The sequence below is a fragment of the Sinohyriopsis cumingii genome, chromosome 16, assembly GCF_028554795.1.
Source record: "Sinohyriopsis cumingii isolate HCF-2022 chromosome 16, ASM2855479v2, whole genome shotgun sequence".
Taxonomy (NCBI): Eukaryota; Metazoa; Mollusca; class Bivalvia; order Unionida; family Unionidae; genus Sinohyriopsis; species Sinohyriopsis cumingii.
Window position 1 is genome coordinate 18,004,555 of NC_142976.1, and position 12,936 is coordinate 18,017,490.

Here is a 12,936-nt window from a genome sequence, read left to right on the forward strand (position 1 = left end):
ATCGCTACTGGCATCCACATTGAACGTTTTGTTATTAGTATCACTTTACCAGCATCAACTGTGTTGGGTCTCCAGATTTCATCATTGTCGGCGGATTTTCCGACAAGTACCACGGTGTGTTTAGCTCCAAATGGAACATATCTGACATTTCTACAGATTCCAAATATATGTGATAGTTGAATCTCACAAAGAATTTTCTTCTCCATTTAACATTGATCTGCGTGCGGAAAATCCCAAGTTAAACTTTTCATTCATCAATGCAACTTCAGTTTCAGCTGCATTCATTGTCACGGTATTACTCTCGGGTTGATCAGTGGTATTCTTCGCAAAGATCATTGACGTACCAGTTGACCTCGAGCAATTATTGGAATATCTTACCAGACCCAGTATCTTCGTGGAAGTGTCGACGTTTTCCAGGCATGATTCAATGTTTTCCGTCAGTCATGTACATGGCGCTGTTAAATAATGCCATATCACCATTGCTAATAAAACCAGATCGATCTAAAAGTACGTACGCTGTATCATCTGCTTTCAAAAGTCTACCGTCGATCTCAGTAAATGACTCAGCGGGTGCGAAATATATATTTGTATCCTAATCTTGTAGTTCGATTCTTCCACGTACGTCAGGTATACGAGCATTATAAGAACAATAATGATCATCGCGCATAAATTCAGCTTTGAGAATTGGTGCGTCCATGTAATATACTGGATCAATATACGTTCGAATATTTTATTATAATTATTATCGTTTAACACGAATACCACTTAGGAAAGTTCCATTTCCTGCTATCAGAATAGCAATATTATTTTTTACTTTTTTCTGACAGTGGTACACCAGCTAAATGTGCTAGTTTTTTATTTGTAGCTTGAGTGATCGGACATTTGAAGGCATAATTTCAGTGCTGGGCAATTGTATTGATTGAGGTTTCGTCGTATTAATCGTGTTAGTCTGTCCATGATTGCTGAGAACGCTTTACTAGCAGCATCACCAACAGCACCAACACCTTTAGCATGAAAAACGTCAATAGCTTTCATTGATGATTGTTTTGCAATCGGTGTTCATTTTGGGACTATTCTTCTAAATGGACCCTAAACAATATCACCGAGTCCATCACAGTATATAACTTTATAGGATGGTAATCGCGAATATATCACGCTGAACATGATCGGTCCACGTTGAGCATTATGTATGATCATCTTATTTTATTGTCGCTGATCTAATTACATACCCTCTATCACTGTGGTAATCATTAACGATTTCATCAATTAGAGACCGACACGCATTAATGTCCATGATACACCCTGTAAATAATCGTTGACAAATATCAGTTGATTCATTAATGATGTATGGGGCATTATTACCGGCTCGTTTTCCGCCAATCAGAATTTCTAGTCTTTCAATATCTGCAAAGACGTTGCTGGGATAAGTAATAAGACCACTCCCCCTCATACATGGATCAATATCACTTCCATGGGCACCAGGAATAGAGCTTGTATCTTCCTCACTTACTATTTGGGCTAGTTGCCGTGGTCGTTGTTTTTGACGTTGTTTTTGTCATTGTTGTAACAGTGCGAAATATTTATCTAGTCCATTAATACATGCAATATATATTGTATCACTATTTTGGACCTGATCAACTCCGTAAAGAAAAAGAAATATCCATTTGTGCCAGTTATCAGGAATTACAGTGTCATTAACGTATTCGGGTTTCTAATTTTTTATGATCAAAACTGCGCACGGCATACTCAGATAATGTATCCATGTCGTCAATAATTTAGATGATGGTATTACTTTATTCGGTAAATTTACCAGTTATTACAGTTCGCTCTCTTCTTTGTCCTGGTTCCGATGCTGGTATACTATCCTTTATATCACCTATTTCAGCATGAGCTTGGTCAATACCCTCAAGTATTTCTCGCAATGGTTGAGCAGAAGCTATTTCAGCTGGGAGTGCTCGTAGAAAATTTTTGGTTTTTTAGTTCTTGTATTTTTCCAGTTGCTTTAGCGATTTGGTCCAACGTGAGAAGAAGACCTTTGGTAGCCTCGGTAACTGCTTAGGTAGCCTTCGTAACCAGTTTAAATAATTGTTCTGCGCCTTCTGCAAATTCCACCTGAGACTCCTGACGTGCTTATAGTTGCTGCTTGACAGCATCACGAACAGGGATATATTTCATAATTGCTTCTAGTTGCTCTCGAGCTAATCTAGGTGTGTGAGATTCCATTATTGATAAAATAATGATTTAATTACGCACACACTACATCAGCAGAGAGGGTACGACTAACAGTGAGTGTCCGACGGATAAACAAACACACATAGAAATTTGAAAATAAGCGACAAAGATGAAATAAGAAAATGAGCTAACCCAATTAGAGAAAATCTCGGTCGGTTTGACGCTTCGGTTTGGCGTTAGAAAGCTTTTTTTGTGTGTAAATGGACTTTCCAGAAAATAGTCTGTACACACTCTCTGCTGCTACATTAGCGCTCTCAACCATTTCGAATTACCGCACTACATCGACGGGTAATCGGCTGTTCAATCAACATCAAAATCGAAAGTAAATCGTTTTTTTAATTTTTTTCATGTGATTCGAGTGACTGTGGATAACAACGCGTCAAATCGCAAACTGGAAGAATTCATTTTATTTCAACCCAAATTGCTCCTTCTATTAAATGCCTAAAACAGAAGGAAAATGAATAGGTTCGTTCGACGTAAACGAGACTGTTATCATAAATGTGTTTGTACATAAATTTATGTTGTAATCTTGGTTTGATTTGTGGAATGAAAACAGTAAAATTCGAAATATTTAATTATTCACCTGTAAGTCCATCTGGTTAATTTGGCGGTGAGAAAAAACAATTGGAATGCATTGAGCAATATTATGATATGCTTTAATTTAGTATCAGACCATCCTTGGTATTTTTTGATCGCCCAAAATGACTGTCTTCTGTCTATAACACATTTTATATAGACATTTACTGAACTCCAATTGTTTTAATATTTGCAAGGACTTAACTAATTTTTTGTAGGTGCAAATATCAGATATAACTGATGTGTGTACAAAATCATCTAATGCCTTTGTTATATATTTTACCATTGCTAAGTATGATCTCTCGTGCTTTCCGTAATTTAAGTGCAAATCCGATGAATCAATGGGACAAGTAGACTGTTTTGATTGACAAATCCAATAGACCAATGGGGAAAGTAAATTGTTGATTTACAAAGTCAGTAGACCAATGGGGCAACCGGACTGTTTTGATATGCGAATTCCTTGAACCAATGGAACAATACAATTGTGATGTACAGATTGTGTGAACCAATGTGACAAGTACACTGTTTTATTGAAAACGTCTGTTGGTGCTTTTAAAGTGTAATGACAATCTTTGCTGTATTTTTTACCTTAAATACTTCAGTTTAAAAAAAATGATGACACATTATCACAGATGATTATGCGGTAAAATATGTACATCATACAATACTTATATTATCGCAATTTGCAGTCCGCTTTTGTTGACAGCATGATCTTTTATTTTATTGCATACATTTTTATAATGTGTTAGTTTATTATTAATATTGTTATTGCCACTGGACAAAACAGTGTGTCAAGTTTCCAATATTCTCACTCTTGCTCGAGGAAGATGATAAATATATTTTATTAAGCTAGAATGCGACAATGATGTATTGTTTGTCCTACTGAATGTTACATCTTGACTGGCCATCAAAGTTGCAGAATGGCAGCAATTAATTCAGTTGGAGAGTAGAATATGTTGAATGACAATATGTTGATATGACACGTCTTAAAGATATAACTTACCAAAGGCTTCTTTAATCTGGATTACATTTCTATATTTTTATGTCTGAATGTGTTTATTCATACTTGAAGTTTCGACTTATTAACATATGGCAGTCCTGATCTTCTTCAAAAATAATATATAATTTATTTTAAACAAATGTATTAAAACCCCCAGAAGTTATATGTAAAAATAAAACAGGCCTTGCATTAGGGAGACGACACAGATTTTCTCAATAGCTTTACTCGCTAGTAGAAATTAAAAGTAGCATTTTACAGAAATGATGAAACAAAACCGCAGAAGTTACATGCAAATAAACATCTGTTTTTATGTTGATATATTTATTTATTTATTTATTTTACTTCAATTCACCCCTCCGGCCTATACTAATTTTAATGTACAGAAGATTAAATATAAGCAGATTATGTAAAAAGTTTAAGGAAAATGTTCATTCATGGAAGTTAAATCGAAATTCAGCACATTTGTATTTTTTATCTATGTATCTTAATCTGTCACAAGAAAATCGGTACAATGCGGAGAAATCCCTACAGCTGGTCAACATAATGCCTTGCTATCTGAACTAAAGAAATCATATTATGGAAGGAAACGGCACTATGCCGTTGTTTTGCCTCCAGTACCAATTTGTTGAAGGGTACAGCGTCGTTTTAAAACTTTTCTTTTTTCTCGAAACGGCCTGGAAAAGTGACATGTCTCACTTGTGCAACACGTTTTCCTTGAACGAAGCTACGTTGATATTCAAAATGTATCCTTGCCTTTAGTTTTGTGTTTTTCATTTGGTTGATTCCAACGTGGCAAACTCTCTGCCATCACATAGATGGTACACGCTACATACAAAGTGTGTTTCTTAATACTTGTGACATGTCAACATTTTAAAATATCACTTTATGTGAATATAATTGATCAGATAAGAAAATACAATTCTTGAGTAGCAGTCTTATTAGTGACAGGTTGCGACTTTACATAGAATGCGTGTAGTATTGTCTAGCATATCTGCATGTTACTACACGTTATATATCAACATTTTCATTGCAGTGCCTTCTGGAACCTTCCATATTTTTCTGTCAACAATAACCGATTGCCCCATGAGCATTGGAACAATCTTAAGCCAGTTAACCTAACCGGACCTCCTTACAAATGAAACGAAGAGAATCTATCAAAGAATATAGTTTTGGGGGTGGGGTGGGTCATAACCTGATAGTGGCACTCAACCCCAAATGGCAAGCGAGATTGAATTCTCGCCTATAAGAGTATATGAACTAACCTCTATTTTGAAATGAAAGTAAAAACAAAAACGTTCCAAATCAAGTAATGCAAATTTCCGCTGAAAAGTATATTAAATTTTCAATTGCTCAGCAACAAAGGAACTCATACAGTTGCTCCCAATTTAACTATACACATCTCCGCGCGATGTTTATCTCAGGCCTTCGAATTTGTCATCAGTGAAGAAATGATAATGCTGACGACCACGAAGAGGAGAACGAGGACAGCGGTGATAATGATAATATCGATGATAATTGCTGCAACGATCAAGTATACAATGAAATGGGGAGGTCACTCATGGATGAAAAGCAATGCAATAAATATTATAAATCTTAACATCAACGTGGATTCATGAGTATGACCTATGTACAATTGTTTGGAAAAACACTCCCGAAGTTGTATTTTTCCTAGTATATACGCAATGTATAGCGCAAAAGACTAATTCAAGTCAATTATGAATTGCGATCCCATTGGCCCCAAGATTCAATGTTCAACAAAACATGAAACCTCTTTACTGCCAAAATTTATTTTTCGAAAGCGGTAAATAATTTGAAATATTAACAATGACAATGCTTTAAAGTTGCAATCTATTTTACAATTAAGGGAACAGGATGTGTTTGTTTGGAATACCATCTCTTGTTTTGTATTTAAGGGTAATAATAGCACTGTAATTTGAATTACTCATGTGCTACTGGATTGATGCATATTTATGAAATAATTTTTTAAATGTCCTAGCACTTTAGGTAATTTGAAAGTTAAGACTTTTCACAGTTGAAACAGTGCATCAGAGGAAAATGATGTTGATATTCTCTCGCTTTGAATTCCAATTAGGGGGTACGTTTATCAAGTATACAATGAAATGGGGAGGCCACTCATGATGGAAAAGCAATGCGATAAATATAATAACTCTTAACATTAACATGGATTCATGAGTATGGCCTATATACAACTGTTTTTAAAAACACTCCTGAGGTTGTGTTTTTCCTTGTATATACACAATGTATAGCGGAAAAGGCTAATACAAATTAATGATGAAGAGCAATCCCATTGGCCCCAAGGTTCAATGTTCAGCAAAACAAGCATCCTGTTTACTGCCGAGATGTATTTTTATTTAAGTGAAGTTAATAATTGTAAACAATTAACATTGAAAATGCATTTAAATGATGCATTCATTTTTTCAATTAGGGACAGCGGACATGAATATCTGGAATACCATCTCTTATATTTTATGTCATGGTAATACTAACACTGTAATTTGAATTATTCATGTGCTACTGGATTGATGCATATTTATGAAATAATATGTGAAATGTCGTGGCACTTTAGGTAATCTGAGAGTTAAGACTTTTCACAGTTGAAACGATGCATCAGAGGAAAATGATGGTGATATTCTCTCTCTTTGGATTTGTTTTAGGGGGTAAGTTTATCTTTTGAATTTATTATTATTTCCTATTTCATTTTCCACTTAAAATACTTTCCAATATATCATACAAGCATGAAATGTACAAAATGTTAAGCAACTGTGGTTAAAATATATAAACGTTATTAACTGCATACTGACGTACAAATGTGGCTAGTGTCCAAAGCGTCTGTCTGCGACAGAGTGCTCGTCGTGTGTTCCAGGTCATAAAGTAAATACTTTCAGTAATCCCTTTAAAAACGTTTTATGCTCGACATATGAATAACTACCTCTAAATCTGCATAAACATTTGAAGAAAAAATTAAAACCGCAGATCTAATGTTTGTATAATCGTAAAACTAGTTCACAGGTTATTTCTAGACTTCACCGAAATAGTCGAGGGATGTTCCGATCAGTTAGCTGTCATTAGCATTAGGAAATACATTGGCTATTTTGGCGAAACTAAAATATGCTTCGGGAACATTCTCTGCATACAAAGAACCGAATCTATTTGGACCACCTTAGCCATTTCTACATCTGGATTTGACAGTAGGATTGACCGAGATATCAAGAATAAAAAATGAGGTTTGATCATTAGTACCTTCTTGGTTGGGGTAATCCTGGTTTGCAAACAGCCATGGTGATCCAAATGGAAGTCTCATCAGTCAGCTCTCTGGTCGTAGAAATATAAATTTTCGGCGAAGAAAATGCGTGATTTTCTGCAAATTATATACATCTGAGGCATATTTCTCTTTCGCAGAAATAGCTGAGGTGGTCAGACAAGGGAGTGAATTTCGAAACATAGTTTGGTTCTTTAAGTAATAGCCGAGGCGGTACGAATGTTAAATTCACTATCATTAACATCACACTTCAGGTTCTCGTGAGACCGCAGAGAATTACCATCTTGCATCTTCAGTGAAAGTACGTAATTTCTTGTTTCTTTCATGATGCATGGTTATGATGAACAGTTTTCCCCAATCACTGCAGTTTAGTGAGAAGTTTCATAATTAGATGTAATGGATATTATATTGAACATCATAACATAACTGACTAACCAATTTGTCGACAAAGACTTGAAAGTTACAAGTCTATGATACTGGCTTGCCAATTTAGTTCAGGCTCCGGCTAAGGAAGGGAAAATGAACATATAGAACTAACAGGTTTATGAGATATGTACTTAAGTAATCAAATCCTTCAACCATACACCGAAAAAATGAATCAAAGGTTGGTTTTAAGACACCTACGAGAGACAAGGTCTTCCTGAATTTAAACAAATGCGATTAGCAATGAGAAAAAGTTAGGAATTTCTTTTTCTTTTAACTCGAACCCCGTGCAAAGTTCAAAACTTTTGAATCGACCCTTTCTCAGTAGAATATTTACATTATTGCACTTTTGATTTATTTTGTTTTTGTGTCATTTCTTTCTGTGTATCTATTGCAACAAATCACTGTACATTTTACCGCTTGTGCACAACCCATTCCTAATGTCTAAAATTAAAAATGCGAGAACTCGTTTTCCCCTTTTCGGTTTCCTTGAAAGCTGTCAAGTCATACACGTTACTTTATCAGCTTCTTTGGTGCAAACTTCAGTGGGCAGTATCAAACTTTCATGACACTCTCCCGGTGTTGACGAGGATGTAACCGTATTTCATGACACTCTCCCGGTGTTGACGAGGATGTAACCGTATTTCATGACACTTTACCGGTGTTGACGAGGATGTAACCGTATTTCATGACACTCTCCCGGTGTTGACGAGGATGTAACCGTATTTCATGACACTTTACCGGTGTTGACGAGGATGTAACCGTATTTCATGACACTCTCCCGGTGTTGACGAGGATGTAACCGTATTTCATGACACTCTCCCGGTGTTGACGAGGATGTAACCGTATTTCATGACACTTTACCGGTTTTCGTGGTCGTCACCGTGTTTCATTGCACCCTTTTGTCATTACTCAACGTCATCAATGTGTCGTTTATAAAGTGCTTCTCAAAATATTTGATATTATTGATGCATACAAACAGGTCATTACTATAGAAATTATGTTAATTTCCAGGTAATCCTAAGTACATTAAATCAAAGCACAAGAGTTAGGAGAATTTGAGAAACGCAATTCACATTGTCGTGTAAGAAATTAAACCTTAATGGTTCATACATATAATTGTTTGAATACCAGCTGAACAGTTTCAAATTTTGTTTAAGTAAAATGTGTGAAATATTAGCTGATTATCTCCGTTGAGACCCTTGCAATCAAAAGTACAATCATGCAATGACATTTATTTATTTGCAGCTACTTCATGTTCTGACCAGGAATTTCAGTGTGGAATTGGGAAATGTATTAATGTTACCAAACAGTGTGACGGGTATCCGGATTGTTCGGATAAATCAGATGAGATAGTTGGATGCGGAGGTAAGGACTCACCAGTCTGCTTAGTTTCAATCACAAACTCTACGCCAAATTAGCTATGAAATATATGACAGTGTGCGAGAGAAACTTTGTTGGATGAGCTCTGGATAAATAAGCTGTATTGCGATCGCTTTATTAAAGTCACTGGTCTCCCCCACCATAAATGATCACACGATGCCATAGTCAGTGTAGAAGAAATTGAAAGAACTTGGTGTTCAAATAATGTTTACGTTTTACGCAGAATGACATAGGATGCTGAAAGTAAATGATTCAAGGAAAGCCAGCTACCAGCTTAAAGGACTCACGGTACTAATTCCACTCCAATGGTAAACATATGGAAACACTATCATATTAAAAATTCAATAATTTAAAATTTCTGCATGATAATAATGACATCTATAATTCTTCATGCACATCTAACCTTGGGGCAAGCTTGTGTGTGGAGAACACCATATGAACCGCGGCACTTTGTTTACATACATGTGCATGAAACACGTGTTATTGATTCTGCACCAAATGAATCAGTTGCTACTTTCAGTATTGAGTACTCCTGAGTCAAGCCTGTAAAAATGCTAAAATTGAATAAGTAGAAATTTGTCAATATTTTGTTTACATTACATATAGGATAAGCTCTCAAAAGATATTTTTCCTAAAATTTTAATTTTCATTATTAACCAATTATGGACCACCAAACCTGTAAATACTCTATCATTTCTTCACCCATTTCTAGACTGGTTCACAGTTCTTCCGTATAATTAGTACCATGTGTCCTATAGGGCAGTTCGCTATGGATTTGCTCCCAATTTTAATGCCATTTGATCCACCAATACATTGGTATATAAAATAGGGATCCGCCCATGGTGCATTAATAAGTATATATAAATACTGTTTCAACGTTAGGTTATATTTCAATAGTAGGTTATCGCTTCTATATTTTATAGACCTGTGATGAATTTCGCCTGATTAGCATTAGCGTTTTGATTTTAAAACACCACAAAAATTGTAATCCCCTTCTTCTAGATGAATTAAATATTGTGCAGATATTCATCGAAATACTATAAGGTAGAAAATACGTGGATGTAAAGTGAGAAAAATGAATATAATTGAACTTGCACCAAGTAACCTACAATAATCTGGGGACTTCGTAATAGTTAGGTGTACACATGCAATGAGATTTTAATTTAATAGGAACCGACAAGAGGTAATCGAATTATTCATACGTATTTACATTTTTATCTAAGTCATATTATACTGCATTAACATTGATACAAGCCATGCAAGCTTTTCGGTCCTCCATTTCTAACTCTCCCCTTTCAGTTGCTACGATTAACTACATTTTTCCATAATTCATAGGTCAAGAGACATTGTCGTCTGATATGGAGGAACATCCGCCGCGCTAGTTGTTTAACAGGTTTTCACTGTTATCATTCTACAAAGGTCCAGAGGGATAGAGAGGATATAGAGACACTGGTGAAACATGCTGAAGGACTGAATGAGAGAGAGAGAGAGAGAGAGAGAGAGAGAGAGAGAGATAGAGAGAGTTGTGGTGGTGGGATGTATTGGAGACACTTACCATAACGGTATTTATTCGTTGCCTTCCTTATTTGTGGATTAGCCTGCTGCCTTACCAACCCCAGCAGTGATAAAGACGGTAGTAGGAGGGTACACCAGCATTCGGACATTATAATATTAAATGTGTTTAGACCCTTATTGTTAGGTTGTATAAACATGTGTGCATATGTGTGGGATTTTGAACTTTAACGTAGCTTTAAAAAAAATTCAGTTATATCGCTGAGATGTCTGCAGTGTGGCATCTTATAGTGATATCTAGCACTTGGGCATCATACCAAAGACATGTACCAAAACAAAAAGAAGTAACTCATCAATGTGCAAAGGAGATTGCAATTATTCGCAACAAGTTAAGAACTACATTTTGTAGAACTGCATTTTGTAGCAGGCACACTGGACAAGGTTGTGCAGAGTTTATTCGTTCCGTCCATACACATTTGCATGTAGTCGATCTTAACTGTGTTCGAAATGCAATTATGTATTTTAGCATATTATATAAATAAAATGTATGATACAGCGTACATACTACACGCACACACACACACACACACACACACACACACACACACACACTAGTTTCATATAAATTGCATTCCGTTGAAATATTTCACAAGCTAGATTATGTCTGGATCCGTCATAAAATCTTGCATCAAATATAGACGCATATGAACCTTCCTTAAGTTTTGTACAGTATATAACACTAATCGCAGAAAGAATTTAACTAAATAAGAAAGTCCATGTACATTTTTTCCGCAACCACGTTTTATTCTAGCAGTAATATTTTCCAGTGTATCTAGATAAAACCCATATATCATAAAACGGGCAGTAGCACGCTTCCTTGAGCACATGCATTTCATGCTAGAAAAAGTACATTAATAACACTGAATGTGGCATAATGTAAGTTGGTCTCAATATTTAGTGAGACGCACGGTCTAACGTAAGTTTCGAAATAAGCACATAACATCACATTCACATTTTAATGCACAGGCATTGCATTCTTAATGCACATATCTTAGCTGAAAATTATTAAGCTTGAGTTGAAATGTATGAATTTTTATTTCAGCCGAATGTTTATTGAATGATCTGAAGAAGTTTCTATACAAAGATGAACCGGTCAAGACAGTGTACCGGAGCGGAGACACAATAAGGATTTCTTGTCCAGTGGATGATGACGACGGCTATGATTATGGGTATGAGTATAATTTGGAAGAAACATCCACAGAAGTGACCTGCGATAATGGACGTTGGGTTGGATATATCCCAAAATGCATCAGTAGGTTTATATTTTATTTTAGCATGCGCCTTTTACGATAAAGTATGTTTTGATAATATTTGCAGATTGTATGTACCTCACATCTCATTTGCTGAACACTTTTATAACATATACGGTTCCCAGAAATTCAAATGAACATCTTCATTACAAGCGTGGTACGCTGTAATTCAAATAAATATCTTCGTAAAAAATGGTACCCAGTAATTCAAATAAACATCTTCATTGCCATTATATTACCCTGTAATTCAAATAAACATCCTCATTACAAGTATGGTACCCAGTAATTCAAAATAAACATCTTCATTACAAGTACGGTACGCTGTAATTCAAATAAACATCTTTGTTTAAAGCTTGGTACATTTTAGTTCAAATAAACATCTTTGGAACTATTGTAGTACCCTGTTATTCAAATAAACATTTTCATTACATGTATGGTGCCCAGTAATTCAAAACATTTTCATAGCATACATGATATCCAGTAATTAAACAAAAAATTCGTCGAAGATACGGTATCTCTACACTAAATTTTGGAACATTTTGATACAATTAAAACATTTATTGTCAGAGATATTGTAAGTTTTCTTTTTCTTTTCTTCTAAAAGATCTGAAATGTCCACCAGGTACCTTGGAATAGAAGATAATAAAACGGATTTTTTTCCTCCATAATACAATTTAATGTAGAGATATTGTTGTCTGCAAATGACATATTCACGCTCGAATGACATCATAGGATAATAGGTGAATGTATTTTAAGTTTGGTTAAAATTTCTAACCTGTTTACCTTATGTGTTCGTATTGCCATGTGTCAGTGTTGAAAAGTTTATACGAAAATGTCTTTCTGGGACTCGTTTGTTTATAGGACTTCTTATATTTCTTTATAAGCTTTGTCATTGGTAGGTCGATCTAAATCATCGTGTAAGATTCGATTTTCACATATATAGTGATTGTCATTTGCAAAATCGACCTTTATTCCTCATTTCTAAATCGATTTTAACAGATTTCATTATTGTAATAGGCAATGGGAGTTTTAATCATCATGCTTGAATCAATGTTCTTAGATGTCGTAATTGTAGTTGGCAAACCGATCTTAAATCATCAATGCTGTATCAATTTCCACTGATGTAATTGTCGTTTGCAAATATATCTTCGATAATCGTGCATAAATCAATTTTCACAGATGTAAGTTTCATAGGCAAGTCAATCTTAAATCACTATGTC

At 35.2% G+C, this 12,936-nt stretch overlaps 1 protein-coding gene across 2 annotated transcripts in view; it reads left to right on the forward strand.

Annotated features, from left to right (window-relative positions):
- The first annotated feature begins 6,225 nt into the window (after positions 1 to 6,225).
- The window catches only part of LOC149780009 (complement factor H-like), a 62,499-nt gene continuing 55,788 nt past the window's right edge, over positions 6,226 to 12,936 (forward strand). Inside the window, exons 1-3 of one of the 2 annotated variants that reach the window (XM_089936733.1) lie at positions 6,226 to 6,486; positions 8,760 to 8,879; positions 11,509 to 11,718. In XM_089936733.1, coding sequence (XP_089792859.1) covers positions 6,432 to 6,486; positions 8,760 to 8,879; positions 11,509 to 11,718 — 385 coding nt within the window. In that variant the 5' untranslated portion in view covers positions 6,226 to 6,431. The remainder of the gene's footprint in view (positions 6,487 to 8,759; positions 8,880 to 11,508; positions 11,719 to 12,936) is intronic. The other variant, XM_089936732.1, reaches the window with a different exon arrangement.